This window comes from Zootoca vivipara, chromosome 6 (assembly GCF_963506605.1).
Source record: "Zootoca vivipara chromosome 6, rZooViv1.1, whole genome shotgun sequence".
NCBI lineage: Eukaryota > Metazoa > Chordata > Lepidosauria > Squamata > Lacertidae > Zootoca > Zootoca vivipara.
In genome coordinates this window covers 41,625,401-41,645,453 of record NC_083281.1, presented here as the reverse complement: position 1 = coordinate 41,645,453, position 20,053 = coordinate 41,625,401, and the positions used below count along the sequence as shown (strand labels likewise).

Sequence of the window (20,053 nt, the reverse complement as noted above, 5' to 3'; positions counted from 1 at the left end):
TACATAAAATAGCAATAGAGGTGTGTGTGTGTGTGTGTGTGTGTGTGTGTGTGTGTGTGTGTAGAAATTAGCCTGTTGTCCAGCACACTGTATATACTCATAGACACCCTCTTCCCCACATATCCATCTGCTCAGTTCTGAGCATTGAAAACAAGCTGAGCACCAGTGGAAGCCCACTGCTTCCCCTTCTCTGCTGGATTGCTTGACGATGAGGGAAAGGAAGTGAAGACACCTTTCGCCTGCCTGCCACCTGTCACTTCTAAACCCAGCCTTAGCCCTCAGCTGGTCTGGAATGATATGTTCACAAATATTTAACTGTTCTGTAGCAAACCGTCAGCAGTAGCATGTGGACATGCAGCGCAGGTTCTGTGGGCTCAATAGGGAGAAGGGAATAATGCAGGATGGATGGAACTAGGATCCCAGGAATTCCCCCTGCGTTCACTGCATTTCCCTGGGCTCTGTGTGCAGAGGGGACTTTCCTCCAGGGTCAACCAAAGTCATTTTGATGCCGGAGGCAGCAGAGCAAGTGATGCCTGCTCTCCCCCCTTCTCCTTCCCCACTGCAAAGTCAATGTGCACCGTACCAAAAGTAAGTTGTTTTGGCATTTGAGGCAGAAAAATCCACAAGCACCCCTTGCTGGCAGTAAGAAAACAACAGCAATACAATCAATAACAATCAACCAGCTGCCTAATAGCAAGAGGTGGTTGTGGCTTCTCACATGGTGAAGTATTGCCCATATCTCCTTCCTCCAACCCCACATTTTCCCACTGCCATTCTCCCTGCACTGCCCAGCTGTTCCTTCTCTGCTCTTCATTGCCTTTGGGGAACACACCCCATTTCTCTGTGCTGTTGCAGGTTTGACAGAATGATGCCACCTTCATGACTCTGTCTCCTAGCAGAGGCAGGAGCAGTGCTCTGGTGCCCACTAGTGCCTGCATCCAGGAGCAACTTCCGACTGGCAGGAATAGCTGGGCCAGTCCGGGCACCTCTGTCTGCCCATAACTCTTCCCCACCATCTGCCTGTGTGCAAGAAGGAGAACATCCCAGGGGACTGGGACCCTGAGTCAGAATTGTGGGACAACACCCCCAAGGTTCCAATGACAAAGATCCATTTTCCTTTTGTCAAGTAGGGGTATGTCATTTTTAAATGCTCATATCAAGTTTTCAAACAAACCAAGCTTCCTGAAGCTGGTGCGCCCCCCCCCCCGATATTTCACACTACAATCCCCATCAGCCACAGTTTGGGGAAGCCTGGACTAGATATTGCTGTGGTCCCACACATACACACTGCCTGGTTTTCTTCTGAAAACACATACACCCGTACAGAAGGGTAGACGGCTTTTGCCTTCATGCCCTGGCTGCCTCAAAAATAGTGCACAAAAAGAATATTGAAACAATCCTATATACAACCACATCAAAGTTGCTTTTCTTTTTCTGGCTGAGGTTTATCCATGTTCATGTGAGCAAAGGGGGAGATGCCTATGAACTGAGAGCAAGGTGAAACTCCATGTGCTACAAATCCAGAATTATTCTATGAACTCTTTTAGTTAAACCAGAACTAAAGAAGAGTGAGATGTTCAGAATAAACTTCTGGAATGATAAAAGGAACCAAACTGGGCAAGATCTGATTCACGCGTACGTGGATATTACACGAGTTCTCTACACTTTGTGTTATGCTGCGCCACACTGCACCCAACTACAAGCAAAATGACCATGATTGACATAATTATCTCTTGAGGTACTAAATCTGGAACTGACTATCCATGCGTTTGAGTCCGTGCTTGGTCAAGGGATGGACACAGGTGTGCAAATCAAGCCCACCCATGAGAAACTTAAAAAACCACCACCCTGTACACAGGCATTAGCTTTTTCTCTTGGCGAAGGATTGCTGCTAGTTCAGGAATTGGCTTTCCGTGTCAGGATCCAGTCCTCAAATGTTTTCAAGTAAGAACAGAGATGAGCATTGGTCTGGGCACATGGCATCTCAGCCATCACCAAGAAACCCAAGCATGCCTCACAATCCATCTGGATGCGGGAGAAGGGCTTCCACACACAGAGCGGGCAGTTTCTAGGTAGTAACGTTTATTTTGGCCCAGGCTGGCGAAGGGCATGAAGAACTCCAATGAAGCAGCTGAAAGTGATGAAGGGCCTCAATGTTGGATCGCAAGTGTGTCTGTCACAAGCTGTTTGTTTTAAAAGCAGAAACAGGACACTGCTAAATGTTCAGGACACTTTTGAGAAGTTACGTATCTCTTACCGCACTTTTAAACTGTCAGTCTTCCCAGCAAAGTTGTGTAGACTTTCACCTGCAAATTTTCAGTGGACCATGCTTGCCTCCATCCTCATTAATAGGTGGCGAGGTTCATTCAGCCTCAAAAACGCCGTCAGTTGCAGGCTGCAAGCTGAGCAATGAGTGTGGCAATTCAATTGCTTCTGAGCATGCATGGAGTCCGATTCCCTTGCCAAAGAGGCTAACCATTCACACCTGGGATTGGAGGAGTGTTTCCCCACAGGCTTGAGCCCAGCACCTCTTATGATAGAAGTGAACCATTTGCGATGGCAGAGCAGAGGAACTAGGCTGGCATCATTATGGAAAAACAGTGTGCCCAATGTTTGAGAGCCCCAGCCCTCTGCTTTACAGGCATTTCCTTCCTGGCCTGGCATAGCAGCAAAGCTTAAAAGCTGCAATAGGAAGCTACCAACAAGTCCATCCACCTCAGTACTGTTTACACTGACTGGCAGCTGCTCTCCAAAGAACTCCCCAAAATTAATTTTGCCTGTAGATTTATATACATTGCACCATCACCTGAGACAGCTGATGTCACGGGGAGAGTAACAAAGCCTAATCCTATGCACATTTACACAGAAGCAAGCTTCACTAGGTTCAATGGCACCTACTCCCAAGAAAGTGAATATGAGAAGCTGCCTTATACAGACTCAGACTGTTGGGTCCTTCTAGCTTGGTATTATCTACACAGAAAGGCAGCAGCTCTTGCTCCAGGATTTCAGGTAGCGAATTCCTCCCAGCTCTGGAGGTGTCGGGGACTGAACCAGCAGATGCTCTGTCACTGAGCTTTGGCTCTTTCTCCAGCCTCCTGCCTGCCCTGCTGGGGCAAGTGTGAAAGGCCAGCTCAAGGAAAGTGCTGAGGGCAGCCAGCCAGCTCCCTTCTTGGAAGGGCAGTCTTCTCTGTGGAACAAACATGTCTATTAAATATTTTAATCTCTGGGCTAAGACTTTTCTTATTTCATTTGCAATAATCTTGCTAGGGACAGATGGTGCCCTGGTGGCCTAGATAGCCAGCGGGAGTCCTCTGAGCTGCAGTGGGAAAGGGGCTTTGCAAAGCAGCAGCACCAGCAGCACCAAGTCTTCCTCCTCCTCCCATCCCTTGGGACAAGGCAGGGACTCGTGCAAGCCTGAGGTGGGGCTGAAAAGAACTCTTGTCTGGTGAGATTTTCGACGAAGCAGGAGCAGGCGACAACAGGAACGAACGGGGCAATGGCCGAGCAGCTGGATCGATACACAAAACCAGGTTGAAGATCCAGGCACAGCAAGGAAGAGGCTCCAGTTCTACTTGCACTGGCTGAAAGCATCACCCACCAACTGTTGGCCTGATGACTTTGCGCATCAACAGTGGGTAAGGGCAAGAGGGCACCAGCGAAGCAGCAGCCTCCAGGCCAAAGACAGCCGGATGGGAAGCATCAAAGGACACCAAGTGGTGGTGGTGACACAAAGAGGAAAAGGGGGGAGGGAGGGTGTTCCCTCGCCAGCTCTTCACAGCATTGGTCAGTTATCCTCAGTTCTCGGCTTAACAAGCAAGTTGTTAACCAACTATTGTCCAGTGGTGAATACCCCCCTTTTGGGGAAGGTGCTCAAAAAGGTGAAGGCAGCTCAGCTTCAGACAAACCTCGAGGGAACGGATGACTTGGAGCTATTCCAGTTTGGCTTCAAGCCTGATCATGGCATTGAAATTGCCTTGGTCACCCTAATTGATGACATTTAATTGATTTGTTGGGAGAGATGGGGAAAATGGGGGAGTGCAGCCCTGCTGGTTCTCCTTGATCTCTTGGTGGCTTTTGATACTGACCACAGTATCCTTTTGAAGCATCACCGGGAGGTGGGGGCACTGTGCTTTGGTAACTCCACTCCTACCTACAGAGCCACTTTCAGAAAGAAATTGAGGGAGGCTTCTGGGAGTTGACCTGGGGTGTCCCACAGGGTTCCTTCTTGTCCCTCATGTCCTTTGACATCTATATGAAGCCTTTGGGAGCTCTCATCAGGAGATCTGAAATACCATCAATATGCAGATGATACCCATATCTCCCTGTGTGTTCTATCTGAATCAGGAGAGGTGATTGAGGTGTTAGAACAATGCTTGGAGGTGGCGATGAGCTGGATTTGGGCTAATACAATAAAGCTGAGTCCTGGAAAGACAGAGGTGTTACGTGCCCCAAGTTCTCACGTCCAGGAGGTGGAGAGATGGCCCACTCTAGATCTACCTCTCCATTCCTGCACAATGACTAACCACAACTGCTTTCTAGTCCCTCTATTGCTCTTGAATGCTGTGCCTCAAGGATGAAGGTAATTATGTATGAAGGCCATGCAACACCCCACTCCCCTGCTTTTTAGAAAGTAAGCATCAGACAGGAGCCCCAGGGAGTGGAGGTGTAACTGCTGTTTAAAGAAGGGCTGCTTGCCACTTCAGTTGGCAAAATATGCAGCGAAAACAACAGCCCCCTTGCTTCTGGGATAGAAAATGGTGAGAGCCCTAGCAACAAGTCACCATTGCAGCAACTGCCACCTGGTGGCCATTTGCTCCTGCTGTGCAAGTCACGCTCTGTACGGAAAGCGCCAATCCAATCAGAATGGAGGGTCATGGTAGCTTGCTGCTGGTTGGCCTTGCAGGCCTTCGCTTGCACTGTGCACCTGCTGCTGGGCAGATGCAGCTTCCTCTGGAACTGCAAAAGATATGCCACCGCAAACAAAAACAATGAGAGGGAGTTTGGCCTACCCTGTGGGTAGCAGAGAAAGGCGATGGGATACGGGTGGGGGAAACAGGCTTTAGCTCTAAGGATGGAGAGGCACAGTATGCCGACTGATGGGAGCCACTTGAGCTGTCCAGCTTGTTTGTGCCCAGCAACTGTTAAGAGCAGGCTTCCCATCAGTGCTAGCCGGCCCAAAACAGCTGGAGGGTTCCAGGTTTGGGAAACTTCTATTAGTCCCTCGCAACTCTAGAGGCCATTTCCATGTGTCGCCTACACATTCAGGAACTTAGCACTGAGAATGTGCACACACCATTTTTCTCCATGCATTTGCTTTGCACTAATTGGAGGGGGTCGGACTAGATTACCCCCGGGGGTCCCTTCCAACTCTAAAATTCTATGATTCAAGTTGTAATCCTACAAACCTGCTTCAATTCTCACCGTAGTAATCTTTTATTAGCTCCACATGCCTTGCCCATTCCAATTGCTTTTTTTTCTTCCTAAAGATCATCTTAACGCCCCCCCCCGGCCCCCATAAAATCCTTAATCAGTTTAGTGGTCCTTCTCTCTAGCTCCTTGAGTTTCATTATGTTTGGGCAGGCAACTGTCATGCTTGCTAATATGACTGCACAAAGTGCCACAAATGTCCAGGGTGACAGATAAGGGAGAAAAACCCCCAAGCATCCCCAAACTTCGGCCCTCCAGAAGTTTTGGACTACAATTCCCATCTTCCCCAACCACTGGTGCTGTTAGCTAGGGATCATGGGAGTTGTAGGCCAAAACATCTGGAGGGCCGCAGTTTGGGGGTGCCTGATTAAGAGGATTTATCTCAACCATTTCAAACTGCTTCAACTTCCATTGATTCAGTAATCCTCACAACTGCCTTGCAAGGCAGGCCAGCAGGACTTCATACTGCAGCCTGGGGCCCACGGGGGGGTGGGGAGCTGAGGAAAGAAGAGTGGCCTAAGTCCACCTGCCGAGTTTGTAGCAGAGGAACAGGGGACATTTGCTTGGCTAACAGGTCAGGCTTTTCGCCACTTGTCTAACCAAGGACCTGCTGCTTTGCTCTTGCTACTGGACAAACCAGGCTGACAACAGCTGGGAGTATAAAAATAAGATATTTACCTCATCATATCAGTTATCAAAGAAAAACAAAACAAAACAAAAAGACAAAAAGCAGTGTAAAAAAACAAACATACAAAGCTCAGGGCCGGCCTGACTGCTGCACATTGCCATCCAAGCACCGCCCTCCTGCACCCTTTTGGGGGTAGCCTCCTTCTCAAGCAGGGAGGAGCAGGTGCCCAGGGCGGCAGAAGCATCTCCGGCTGCCCCCGACAAAGTGGCAGAGTTGGTTTGCCTGCTTGCGCAAGGCTTTCAGTTGAGCTTCTGATCAGTGTCTCTGGTGGCGGAGTACGAGTAAGCTTTGCCCAGCACCAGTCGGTCCCGCAGGAGCTTGAAGAAGGCATAGTAGTTGCTGAAGAGGATCAGGGCCAGCGAGATGGTCTGGTGCCACTTCTCTGACACGATCAGCGAGTAGAGCTGATAGAAGATGACGGCTCCTTCGAGGAGAATCAGGATGTTTAAGATCCGCAGGGGTTTGCTGAAAAAGAACTGGACGGCCCAGAGATGGGTGAGGCATTGGCAATTTCCTGGGGACTGCTCAGGCTGGCCTTCCCCAACCTGGTGCCCTTCCAGACTCCCAAGTTCCCATAATCCTTTTGGACTCCAAGGTCCCATAATCTTAACCACTGGCTGTGCTGACTGTGCCTGATGGGAGCTGTAGTTCAAAATATCTGGAGGCCACCAAGTTGATGAAGGCTGGCCTAGACTTTTGTCTGCAAGAGGACTGGAACCTTGCTCTTTTGTTAAAACTACTAAATCTATTTAAGTGCATTCTAAAGTAAATGCAGGTGTGCACACTGATAACTTCCATTTGAATCTGGAGACTACCTTCCAACCTTTATTGCAGTGATTCTCAAACAGTTCATCAGGGGTTCAGCAACGGCGGACAAATGTCCTTGAACTCCAGCCACTACTGATCATTCCCTGCAACCTGCAGCCATAGAAGAGTGTTGGGTGTTTTCTAGGGTGCACCCTCTATCCACAGGAGACAAATTGTGCTGGTATTAACTTTTGAAGCCCTAAAGGGGATGTGAACAGGTTGTCTTCACCTTATGAACTTGCCTGAGCATTAATACTGGCCTCAGAGGCCCTTCTCTCTCCCTTCTTTGGTTGCTGGGAAACTGGCAGGGGCTACAGACACAGCCTTCCTTGGTTGAGGTTAAGACAAACTCCCTCTATCTCCATCTTGAATTCTGCATGTTGAATTTTATGATCTTTTAATAAACAGGCATTAGTTTAATTTCAGGGCATCAGTTCTTCTATGCTAGCAGTTGCACTGCTATGATTTCACCTTGGTGTACAGTAGTAACATTTTATTCTCTTTCTTTCTCTTTCTTTCTTTCTCTTCCTTTCTCTTTCTTTCTTTCTTTCTTTCTTTCTTTCTTTCTTTCTTTCTTTCTTTCTTTCTTTCTTTCTTTCTTTCTTTCTACCTACCTACCTACCTACCTACCTACCTACCTACCTATTGACTCCTCTTCAGACATTCTTCTTTCCACGTTATGTGAGCAGGTTGGGGCAGGGGAAACAGGGGGAAATGTGCCAGTTACTCCACCACCCCAGTATCTGTGCTCTCGCCATGAGGCTGGACAGCAAACTGTACTCACGAGAGGCTTCCTGGGTATTTCAGAACTCTGGAATAACAAAAGGTTTTGAAAGCAAAGGGAGCCTCCATGTGCACTGGGGACCTGCTGATTCACAGTGGGTGGCAGGAATGGCCATGAGAGCACAGCTTAGCACCCTCATCCCTGCAGACCCCTTCACATGCTTACTTAGGCCAGAAAGAAATGCCTGAAGAGCCATGGTGGCTATGTTCTATGCTGGAGGTGGCATGACTCCGAATACCAGTTGTTGGGAATCACAGGTGAGGAAAAGTGCTGTTGTGCTCAAGTTCTGCTGGTGGGTTTCTCACAGGCACCTGGTTGGCCTTTGGTCTGATCTAGCAGCAAGGTCGTTCATATGTTCTTAAAAGCACTGATCTGGCAACCAGGCAAGTGCATGCTTTTGTGCCTGCTCCCTAAAGATCTGTAGAGTTCTGGCTGCAGAATGTGGCTCCTTTAGGTAGCCCACCAGACAGAATGCATGAGTGCCAACTTAGCATAGCGATTAGTGTGTCTATGGTAAAACTCTTTGACCCAATCACTCTCTCAGTCTCAGATTAGCCTACCTCACATAGGGGTTGTTGTGAGGATCAATGGGAAGAGGTTCTACCTTGAACCTCACACCACTGGGCTCCTTAGAAGGATCTCAGCACACTCAGTCATGCATTCATCATTCTGTACTGGAAAACAGCAAAAGCTTACATGAAACCGGAAGTGGGAGACATCTGAAGGCACAGCCACGTTGTAGTGGCCGACGGCTTTGTACACATTTTTGCTGTGTTTCACTAGCACCCCCTGGGGCCACATGCATTCCTCGGTCCACCTGAAAAATAAATTAAGAGGCACCTGAGATGGGAAAACTCCATAGACTCAGTCCTACTGTGTGTAATGGTGAATCGTCACAAGGAAGCACTCAGAGAACTGCAGAGCAAGTCACTGATGTTTTGGACTATAATTCCCACCAGTCAGTAAACAAGGGCACCAGGCTGTTCTAACCCATCTACCCAGACATGAAATTGCAGAAATTAGCTACTCCTGATAGTGCTATTTCAGGTGTGGGCATGCACGTTGTGTGTGGAGAACATCTTCCTAGGGCTGCCAGCTATTTACTTTTATGCAAAAGGTGTTGAACTCTCTTATCATCATCCTTCCTTTTAAAGCCTTTGAAGCTGGTTGAGTCCAACAAGGACTATGCCTGCCATAAAAGCTCCCCAGGCTAAGGAATGGCAGGCTTTGAGTACCAGAGCAGGGGTCAATGAACAGTGGAGATCTGCTGCCTTCATGCACTGCTGGTTGGGCTCAAAGTAATATCTGGTAGCTTGACAAAAATAGGGGAAAAGGCACCCATATGCACAGGATTTGGGCCAGATCAAATGCTGGCAACCCAATATTTTCACCCTACCTGCTTCTGCTATTGCTTCATGTGACCAGGTATGCCAGGATGAAAAGGGAAGCACTCATTTTTACTGGTGTGTGTATGTTTCTCTCTTTTGATCTGATTCGGCTTCTGATACACACCTTAAAGAAGGCATGGGTGGAAGAGCAAAGGGGCAGTTGTCCAAGGAAACCCAATGGTGTCAACCGGTGCCTTTCAAGCGGTGTTCTTTAGAAACCAATTAAGGTTCAGTGTGAGCAGGAACTTACATGAGAGGCAGCTTGCTCATCACACCCTGTGTGTCCCAGGACACCCTCTCAGTTGACTCAGACCAATGCTGAGGTTGCACATAAGCTACCTGCAGCCTGTCCCAGGATGCAGGTAGCTACCTACCAGCCCCAAACATGTTTTTAGAAAGAGTATGGGAGCCATGATCAGAGATCTGCTTACTGATGCTGTAGTACGTTGGAGCAGAGTGCTGGGTCAACCTTCTGCCAGCAGCCCAGGTGGGCTGCAGCCTTGTGGAGGAGGTCACAGTAGCGGGCAGGCAGCAAATGCTGCATGAGGATGACAGAGGTGCTTATGGAGACCAAGAGGAACAGCTCACACGACCATCGCTTGTCGTAATACTGGGTATTCTGTAGGAAAGCAAGGCGGGAGAAAGAGCATGCACAGATGTTAGACAGAGGCATGGTATCTTTAGAGCTGGCCTTTCACCTCCACAAAGTAAACCAATCCAATCTGCATCTACCAAGAGAACTGCTTTTGTAGCTGCAAGGCAATAAGATTGTGAGAATATTCTACAGCAGGGATGGCCAACTCCTGGGCCACTCTATTTCACGGGTGGTGGCAGAGGAGGCCAGAATGTACAAAATTTCAAAGAGTTGCTAGCTACTGACACCATTTGCTGCCTTTGCCTAAACAAAACACACTCATGCAAATCATCTGTGGCCCAACAGGAATGAAGACCACACATGTAGTACAAAAAACCAAAAACCGCAAATTCTGAAAAGCTGCCAAGCCTGACTACCTGCTTTAAAGAAGAGCAAGTAAATAACGGGAAATTCAAAGGCAACAATATCCACTTACGTTTCCTTCCAGGTTGCCACCCACAAAATAAATGTTTGTGTTAATTTATGTTTCAGTTTATGTGTTTGTTTCTTATATTATCTGTTTCGTCAGTACTTCACTGCGTGTAGAAATTAGCTTGCTGTACAAAGGTAAAATCTGCATTTATCACTAGCCCATTTTTGCCTCTGGCACGAAGCCTCTGAAAGGTTCCTCAGAAGGAAGTGCGGTCCCTGGGTCGAAAAAGTCCCCCCTCAATTAGATTTTGTGCTGCAGAGGCAACTCACCCATTGTTCACATACCTTCACAAACCAGACGGGCACAAAGGCCACATAGTATGCGCTGAGCATGGAGCTCACTAGCACCTCCTTCATGCGCCAGTTGAAGTCCATCTTCAAGTACTCCACCTCGTTGCGGATCAGGTCCGGGGAGAGACAGCAGGCGTGGGTGGGCATGGCTTCCATGCCATACAATTGCCGGGTGTGCTGCTTCCAGGTCTCCTTGAGAACAGATAGGTAGGCCTTGCCCCTTGAGCTGACCTCACCTGTGTCACGGGGGCCAATGTTGGCCACTTGGGAGAAGAGGCCAGTCTTGCGGAAGTCGCAGTTCAGCTGCAGGAAGGGGACATACATACCAAACCTGGGAAGGACAGAAAGAGAGGGGCTCTGAAATTTCTCACTGTTATTATTTATTTGCCCAAGGCAACCCAAGGCAACTTATGATCATTTGAGGAGGGTTTTCTGGTACTTACGGATAGCACAAGAACAAGAGGTTGAGGAGTGAGTAAGTCCTGAAGAGGTGGATTATGGATCGACACAAACTCCAACCTGCCCCAGTAAGGACAGCAAAACGAGTGATCACCAAGAAAACAGAGCGTGGAAGAGAGACTTTGCCAGTATGAGAAGCCTGGGAGGAGGAGGAGGAAGATAAGACAAGTCTGGCTTACTGGATCAAGCCAAAGGCCCATGTAGTCCAGCATTATGTTTCAACAGTGGCTAGTCAGATGCCTGTGAGAAGCCCACAAGCAGGACACAAGCTCAGCAGCACTCTCATGTTCCCCAGTTGTTGGAATTTCAAGGCATCCTACCTCCAATACTGAAGGCCATTGTCATGACTAGCAGCCACTGATAGCCTTATTCTCAATGAATTTGTCCAATTCTTTTTTAAGAAACCGCCGAGACCACATAACCGCCGAGACCACATAACACCGGTCTTGAAAGATCTACATTGGCTCCCAGTACGTTTCTGAGCACAATTCAAAGTTTTGGTGCTGACCTTTAAAGCCCTAAATGGCCTCGGTCCAGTATACCTGAAGGAGCGTCTCCACCTCCATCATTCTGCCCGGACACTGAGGTCCAGGGAGGGCCTTCTGGAGGTTCCCTCGTTGCGAGAAGCCAAGTTGCAGGGAACTAGGCAGAGGGCCTTCTCGGTGGTGGCGCCTGCCCTGTGGAACGCCCTCCCAACAGATGTCAAAAAGGAAAACAACTACCAGACTTTTAGAAGACATCTGAAGGCAGTCCTGTTCAGGGAGGCTTTTAATGTTTAATAGATTATTGTGTTTTATTTTTCTGTTGGAAGCCGCCCAGAGTGGCTGGGGAGACCCGGCCAGATGGGCGGGGTATAAATAATAAATTATTATTATTATTATTATTATTATTATTATTAAGTCTCCCAAAGTGGCAAACATCACCCCATCTTATGGGCATATATTCCCTCTCCCTTTCGGGGGAAATCAGCAATGCTTCAGAATTCCCAGTTTTAGGGTTGCAGACTCTAAGCATATTCACTAAGTCTCAATTAATTCAAAGGGACTTAGTTCTGAATAAACATGCTTGGGATTGCACTGTTATGTGCCTTAAGCCAAACATCCACTAAGGACTGCTTTACTCCATCTGTGGTCTCTCTGCACCCATTAAGACAGTCAAAGAAGGCCATGCTTTACAGACTGGGGTGAAAGGACATAATAGTGGGTCTTGTTTTTTGGAACTCCCTCCCTAAAGAAGCTCACCAGTGCTAATCACTGCTTGCTTATGGGAAGCCAGTAATAAGACATATCCACTGGAATGAATAGAGGCTGCCACAGAGCACAGCTGCTCTTTACATAATAAAGAAAAGCTGAAACAAGTACAGGTTTAAATACAGGAAGCGAGTAACCCCCCAGATAGGGTGGGGGGCTCCAGGCCTCTACCTCCTTCACCTCCTTCACGATAGCACCAATCAACCTCCTTGCCAGAACAATGGTTGTCACTGCCAGGACGTTGAAGTCGATGAGATGAAAATTCTGTAGGAAGAAGCATAAACATAAAGAGGACCTGATTGGTCCACAAGCTTATAGAAAAATGAAAATGGAGAGGCTTCCATGGGCCACTGAGAAACATATGAGAAGTTATAGCAGAAACCCCCCCAACCAAAGATTCAACTTCATGAAGACTAAGGGCAAGTTCACTCACTCCAAGATTTACTGCTTCTTTGAGCTGAATTCCACCTGTTTTCTTCTTCTTCTTAATTTTAACTCATATGGGTGAATGCTCTATGACCATAGAACGGGACAGGTTTGCCTCACAATACCCACAGCATTAGGATACTGCCTGCCACCACCCGCAGTCAAGGAACCTTTGTGGACCTGCCTAATCTGAAAGAGGTTGGGAGTGCAATCCTAGAATTCACAGAACGAACCTGACCTTCTTGGCTATTCCATGCAAAGTGTGCTCCATGATGCTTCTGGATGCTGGCTAATGCCTGATCAGATCTCTGAAGCCAGCTTTGCTACTAGTCATAAATATGAAATGAAGCAGCTGTTTTCAGTTTCTGATTATTTAATGCACATCTTTTACAGCAAAACCTGTCCTGTTATATAACATGTTCTGTCAAAAGGTGTCACTGTAGAGCCCTGTTCAAGGAAGCAGTGCAGGGTCTTCCTCTTTAAGAAAGCTTTTAGATAATAATAAAAAAGCTTCGGTGTTATTTTGTGTATATATGTCTATACTTTTCTTGACCTTATCAATGTGATTTTGTGATCTTGCAAGTGAGCAGCAAGATATCAAGATACTCACCAATGAGGTATGGGATGGAGGGTGTGATGGTGGGTACCACCACACTGTTTTGTAGATGTTGATGTAGTGGACAAAGAGGGCGATAAGGTGGCAGAAGAAGAGCTGGAGTTCAAACAAGATGCTCCTCTCAATGGGCAGCTCTGGGATCTTGCAGTGCTGAAGGGGAACCACTGTCTGGGTTGCCAGAGGAGGGCTGGAAAGGCCCGTCCCTGAGCCACTCCTACAGGGGAAGAAGGGCAGAAGGAAAAAAGACAGCTCAGAAAAACTGAATGCGAGCGTTCAGATCCATCCACCTAACAATTAGGCCTGAAATTGCTAACATGAATGTGCCACTTTTTTACCAATGTATTGCATTCTCCCAATCTCCCCTCCTCTGTGCCATAAGCAGCCCCCCACTCCATGCCCCCTACTCCACCCGTCTTGCCCTCCCTTCAGTGTCACTATAGTGTACTTTCCCAAGGCAAGAAAGGGTGATGCGCCTGCACTGCCAAGGTCTTACAGCAATAATAATAATAATGATACTATTAAGTTCTGTAAATCATTTCCAGTGCCTTTTTGAAACTCATGGCAGCTGAAGACAAAATAATTAAAAACAGAATCAGTTATGGCAGCATACAGTATCCCAGACTGGACTACTGTAATGCTTTCAAAGGGATACTTCTAAAGGGAACCTGGATTGCTTGTGGGCCTAGGTAGTGTCTGCAGTAGTTACACATTCAACACTGAATTTAGAGCACCAGTAGCCGCTAAAGACCTAAATGGTTTAGGGCAGGGATGGAGAACCTGTGATCCTCCGTAAATTGCTGGACTGTAACTACCACCATCCCTGAGCACTGGCCACACACACAGAGGTTGATAGAAGTTGGAAGTTGTTAAACATCTCAAGCACCAGAGAAAGATGCCTCAGCCCTAGTTTAGATACATAGTATTAGAAGGCTGCCCTACAGCTATATAAGCATGACAAGGCTCTTAAAAGGCACCAGCCTCCTCACTCTCTAGCCTCCCACTAAGGTCAGTCAGGCTGGTGGGTGCCATGTAGACCTCCAGTTTCATATGGCAAAAATTCTCATATTGCACAGCAAAGGGATTTAGAGTAGAGCCTGACCTAAATGGGACACAGTGAAAGTGCTCTCATTGGGAGTTGCAGTCTCTATGAAATCCCAAGCATTTGCAGTGCTTTTTCAAAGCTGACAGTGTTTCATATTTGAAAAACCCTAACAGTCCTGCAAGTTAGGTCAGTATTGCTATCATCATACCGCAGGTGGAGGCAGTGGTTGATGGATACAGCTAGTGTGTTTGTGGCTGGGGTGAGATTTGAATCAGCATTTCCCTTGTAGAGAAAGGGTCATAGCTCAGCGCTAGAGCATCTGCTTTGTTGTACAGAAGGTCCTAGGGTTTGATCCCTGGCATCTCCAGGCAGCGCTAGGAGAGACCTGTCTGAAATTCTGGAGAGCTGCTGCCAGTCAGTGCAGACAGCACTGAGCTGGTTGGACCAATGCACTTACTTGGTGTATAGCAGTTTCCTATCAACTTTTCTAAGCCATTGTATACAGGAGAAAAGAAGTAGCTAAGCTTGACTGGGTCAACTTTGAGTGCTGGAGAAGCAAGAGAGAATTCAGATAGGACAGACAGTTCTGTATCAGACAGAATGATCCAACAGTCTCTGGGGGTTCATGCCCACCTGGTACGGGAGCGCACGCTGGTGACTGAAGAACTGGTGGAATGGCCAGCGCCCCCAGTGGCTCCAGTTTCACAGAGAGGATTGCGGCAGTAGGACGTCCGGTTAGGGCCCCTTCTTCCCCCTGCCATAACCACTGATAGTCAAAGAGGGTTGAGCTCTCTCATCAAACGATTACTTTGGTTTGAAGAACTGGAAATGCTAGGTCTGGGTAGTCATAGCAATTCTTTAGGTATCTGCAAAACATCACAGTTCTAAAATTTCCAGAGGAATTTGGTACACACACTGACACCAACCCTTAGTGTGTGAACCCTTAGGCTTCACAAAGATTCTCTTAGTAATCATTACAACAGCCCTGAAAGGTGGATCAGTAACATTACTCATATATTGCGGATTCAGGGCTGAGAGTGGCACACCCAAAACTGCTTAGTGTCTTCATAATAGAGGAAAGACTGGAACGAGGAGCTTGAGCTTTATGTTACACCAACACTCTTCACATATAATCATTTCAATAGCTAGTTCTAGTATAACTAAACCCTTTAGAAGTAAAATAAAAAAATTCCTTCAGTAGCACCTTAAAGACCAGACATCCCCAAACTTCGCCCCTCCAGATGTTTTGGACTACAATTCCCATCATCCCTGACCACTGGTCCTGTTAGCTAGGGATCATGGGAGTTGTAGGCCAAAACATCTGGAGGGCCGCAGTTTGGGGATGCCTGTTAAAGACCAACTAAGTTTTTATTTTGGTATGAGCTTTCGTGTGCATGCACACTTCGTCAGATACCCTTTAGAAGTATTAGGATGTCTTCACGTAAAAGAGTGCATGCCATGGGGATCCACAGCGGCAAAACAGGTGCTCCCCATCTCACAGGCATGTCTGCCTGCCTGTCTATTAGAACACAAATATTTTTAGTGTGCACAATGCACTCCCTAGGAATGAGAAACTGGTGTCTAGACATCAGAGCTGTGTCTAGAAATTCAATGTTGGCTCCTAAGAATATCACTTTCTTTTCCTAGCCCTAGTTATTAAGGAAGGGAAGGTTGAGCCAAAGCGGCAGTGGTGTAACGGAGGACTTTTCTTGATCCTGGGCTCAAATCCTCACTCAGCCATGAAACAAACAGTGATCTTGAACCAGACCCTATTGAGTAACCTATTTCACATAATGGTTGTGAGAATACAATGGGAGAAAGGGTGGTGATGGTGGAGGAGGAAAAAGATGTATGCATGCTGCCTTCAGCTCCTTGGATGGGGGAATGAGATATAAAAGTGGCAATAAATATGATCCATTTCCAAGCACCTTCCCATTTCCCATTTGTAAGAAAAATCACCAAAGCAGCTTAGAATTTTAAAATAATTAGTGCAGTACAATAAATGTCCATGGCAATAAACATTTACAACCATTACAGTAAAGTAAAATTTTAATGCTCAGCAGTGATACAATGAAACAAAACATCCATGAAAAAAGCTTTCTAAACGCACAATGAGATGAAACATATTTTTGCTACTTGCCAAAGGTAGGCACAGATGGAGCCAACCAAACCTCCTTTAAGAGAGCATTTGATACTCTTGTGTCATCGATCCACTTGCCATACACTTAGTGACAGAAAGAGACCTCAGCAAAATACTCACCATTGTTTTCCAAGGGCACTCTACAAGCCCTCCTCCCCAGATCCACTTGGCATCTGGGCAGATTTTGCCCCTACTACAAGCTAGCACCCAATGTTGTCATTCCATTCTTTGGGAGAAAGTTACAGAAGAGCACCCAGGGACACACTGGGAGAGGGGCTCACTCTACTTTCTAGTAACCCCTAGCCATTAAGAACCAAGCCCTCTCCTACCTATGTAGCCCCACCCTGAACTCCACTCTTCGGTGACATCAAGAGTATGGAAATGCAGTGGGCACTCGATTCTATTTATGGAAGGAATAAAAGGACGAGGGTCACCAAAGTATTTGGTGGAAATGTGCTTTGCATGCAGAAGTCCCAGTTTCAACCTCTGGCATCTCCAGAGAGGGCTGGAAACGGCCCCTGCCTGAAATCCTAGAGAGCCTCTGCCTGTCAGTGTACACCAGTGTTTCCCAACCGGGGGCCATAGAGTCCCCTGGGGGCCCCCAGGATTGGCCAATCACATGCGGGTAAGAGGCCGGGCTGAGAGCTCCTTTTTGCCATACGTATGTGCTTTCTTGGAGCAGTTCTGGTTTGTTTCCAGTGGAAGAGGGCGATTGCTGAGGCTCCTGTTTTGACCAGTAGAGCAATCCAAAGTCCCCAGGTCAGGTAAGTGCGATGGTGGGGTAGCAATGGGTAGGGCTGGGAGAGCTGGAGCTGCTTGTTGCTGCCGTCAGTGCTGTGCCCAGTGGCAGCCTGAGCCTGACTCTGCAAGGTGTAAGCCACCCCAGCGCCTAGCTGAGCGGGGTCGTCTGCTGTAAATAACTAAGTGTCTACTGACTTCAGTTGGCCTTACTCCCAGGTAAGGGTGTGGGGGGCTATAGTGTTTTATCTAGGCAGCCAGCTCTCCTTCAGATGATAAGATACTTTTGCACCAGGTCAGTGAGGACTTTTTAAAATTCTCCCATATATACAGAACTCCCTGTACACCTTTCCTACACTGCAGGGGGTTGCACTAGAAAGATGATCCTTGGGGTCCCTTCCAGATCCATGATTCTATGTTTTTCTGCTTCAACAACATTTCATTATGTTCCTATCATTTTATGTAATTGTATTTTGTATAAATTATAAAAAATATAAACAAATCATGTTCTATTATTAAACAAAACAGTTAAATAGCTACCTTTCTACCAGTAGGACAGGAGGTGAAAAGGATAGCCAGGATTTTTGTTAGGGCGCAGGCTTTTGTTGGGGTGGGGGCAGAACTTCAGATTTGCATTGATTTTTACTTATGGGGGGGCAACTGCCCCCTGCCCCCTCTTGGCTATGCCCATGAGGGGCCATAGGAAGGAAACAAGGTCAGAATGGGGTCATGGTTGGAAAAAGGTTGGGAAACACTGGTGTACACCATTGGGCTTCAACAGGTGCATAAGGACCCACTGGTGGGTTATGGCCTGGCCTAAGGCATACGGTACTTATTCTATTTATGGATGTAATTATATCCTATCTTTTATATGCTGAAATATCAGGGTGGAGTACAGCAATAAGACTTCATTAGAGCTGTGCAAAACAATCATTAAAATGACTAGCGAGTTAAAAAAAAATTCCAATACCCTGTTTCTCCGAAAATAAGACGTAGCCATAAAATAAGTCATAGCAGGATTTTATAGCATTCAAGGAATATAAGCCATACCCCAAAAATAAGACATAGTAATAGGCGCAGCAGCAATGCCAGCTGCGGCAAGAGGAGGAGAAGAAAAAAAGACATCCCCTGAAAATAAGCCAGTGTGTTTTTTTGAGGAAAAATAAATATAAGACAGTGTCTTATTTTCGGAGAAACATGGTAACTGCATAAAGAGACACATAAAAATCAAAAGGAAGGATGCTTGCTGAATTTCTGCTGGAAGAGTGTTCTGCAGCATGGGATCAGCAATGCAAAATGCCTGACTTCTAATGGAGGCCAATTGGGCCTCTGTAACATGGTGAATGGCAGCAGCAGCAATAATATTCCTGTACAAATTGGTAGCATAAAATGAAAATGTGGGTTCTCAAACACAGGGACTGAAGAGGTTGAGAGCTATTGGTGTCAATATAACAATATAACAGAGCTGGGTGGACCAACAGAATCAAAGACGTAGAATTGGATGGTACCCCAAAGGTCATCTAGCCCCCTGCAATGCAGAGATCACAATGAAAGAATCCCTGACAGATGGCCATCTAACCTGGAGAGTCCAGCATCTTCTGAAGTTGCCCATTTAACAGTAGTTTGAGACTCAGAACTATGTAGCTCCAGTGTGTTCCTAACATTATACATCAGGTCTGTGCAACCAGCGATTCTCCAAGCCAAGCGGCCCACAAGCCATGTATTATTGCCTGCCAGGAGATCACAGTCACCAGGAGTCCCCACATGCACCCCAGACAGGCATCAAACCCTCAAGGTTTTATCACAGCCCACATTTGACACAGCTAAGGAGCTGGGTTTGGCTTGATGGGCCAAAGCTTATGTGCAGGCCTGCTGGTTAGTGCAGACAACACTAAGTTAGGTGGATCAGCTTCTGGCTCTGCCTAAGCCCTAAGGCATCTTCGTGTGACAATAAAATAAACTAACAGCTGCTGCTGACAAGCAGGGATAGTTTGGCAATTACCCTGAACAGCACCTGCCTTGTGCTGGCAACACGGGACAAAATGGCAAAGAGCAGCAGGTCCAAAATGAGAAAGAATCAGAGGAGTGTACAAAGAAAAAGTAAAATGTTGGAGAGGTGGGGGCGGGGAGCAATGGGAGCTCCAGCAATAAAGGGACAGACTTCCTGGTCCCTGTAAATATGCAAGACCAAAACCTCGAGTAACCACTGTAAAGGAGAGAGAAAGCAGGGGAAATGCTTGAGTGTGTCTTTTCCCTTCTCCCTCCTTCTCCCCTTTCCCTTTTGTGCCAGGCCATTTAATTCTTAAAAGACCGAGGACACTTGTAAGCCACAAGTGGGAACCGCCCCCGTCTCCCCAACAAGCTAAAGAGCGAGCGTAAAAAACTAAGAAACACAGATTCTGGGGGTGGGGCGGGGAAGTTCAGGCCATGTGGGGAGTCGGCACCCAGGGGGCGCGGATGGGCCGGGCGTCAAGAGGGCGCGAGGGAGCCGTGCGCGGCGGGAGGGGCCAGCGACGGCGGAGAGAAGCCTGCGGACATCCCCTCCTTCTCCCCGTCGCCTTACCCATCTCCCGCAGGCGTACCTCGGTCGGAACCGGGTGGTGGCGGCGGCAGCGGCGGCACCACAAGCAGCGAGGAAGAAGATGGCGGGCGGAGTCTCGCGTTCTCTACTAAGGAAGACGACGGCATCCGACGAAGGACAAAAGGGGCGGTGGGGGGAAAGCATTGGCGGAGGGGGCGGAGTCAGTCACGTGGCTCGTTGGGCGGGAAGAGCGGCGGGGTCTCAGGTCGTGTCTTCCTTGGGCGGCGGGTAGCGCGCGGGTTGATGAATGGAGGCGGCCCTTCAAGCGCGCGAAGAGCCGCTGTCAGTTCAGGGGATAGTTAAATGTCTGTCTCTACCGTAGGAGCCTGGCGCCAGCCACGTGGAGCCTT

At 47.6% G+C, this 20,053-nt stretch overlaps 1 protein-coding gene across 4 annotated transcripts; it reads right to left on the bottom strand.

Moving 5' to 3' along the window:
- Positions 1-6,079: 6,079 nt before the first annotated feature.
- TMEM39B (transmembrane protein 39B) lies at positions 6,080-19,836 on the bottom strand. Of its 4 annotated transcripts, none has more exons than XM_035117604.2 (9): positions 19,686-19,836; positions 14,878-15,110; positions 13,197-13,416; positions 12,332-12,424; positions 10,895-11,049; positions 10,446-10,782; positions 9,526-9,713; positions 8,403-8,523; positions 6,080-6,591 (listed from the first exon to the last, which is right to left on the bottom strand). In XM_035117604.2, exons 2-9 carry the CDS (start codon positions 15,003-15,005, stop codon positions 6,355-6,357), a joined length of 1,479 nt encoding a protein of 492 aa, XP_034973495.1. In that variant the 5' UTR covers positions 15,006-15,110; positions 19,686-19,836; the 3' UTR covers positions 6,080-6,354. The 4 variants fall into 4 exon arrangements, with proteins under 4 accessions (XP_034973495.1, XP_034973498.1, XP_034973496.1 ...); XM_035117607.2 differs by having other exon boundaries at positions 12,341-12,424; XM_035117605.2 differs by having other exon boundaries at positions 19,705-19,824.
- Positions 19,837-20,053: the final 217 nt, after the last annotated feature.

Coding starts and splice junctions, on each gene's coding strand:
- TMEM39B (XM_035117604.2), bottom strand. CDS start 15,005: ATGGCAGGGGGAAGAAGGGGCCCTAACCGGACGTCCTACTGCCGCAAT. Junction 11,050..12,331: donor TCGTGAAGGAGGTGAAGGAG/GTAGAGGCCTGG, acceptor TCCTCCTCCCAG/GCTTCTCATACTGGCAAAGT. Junction 9,714..10,445: donor TGCCCGTCTGGTTTGTGAAG/GTATGTGAACAA, acceptor GCTTTCCTACAG/AATACCCAGTATTACGACAA.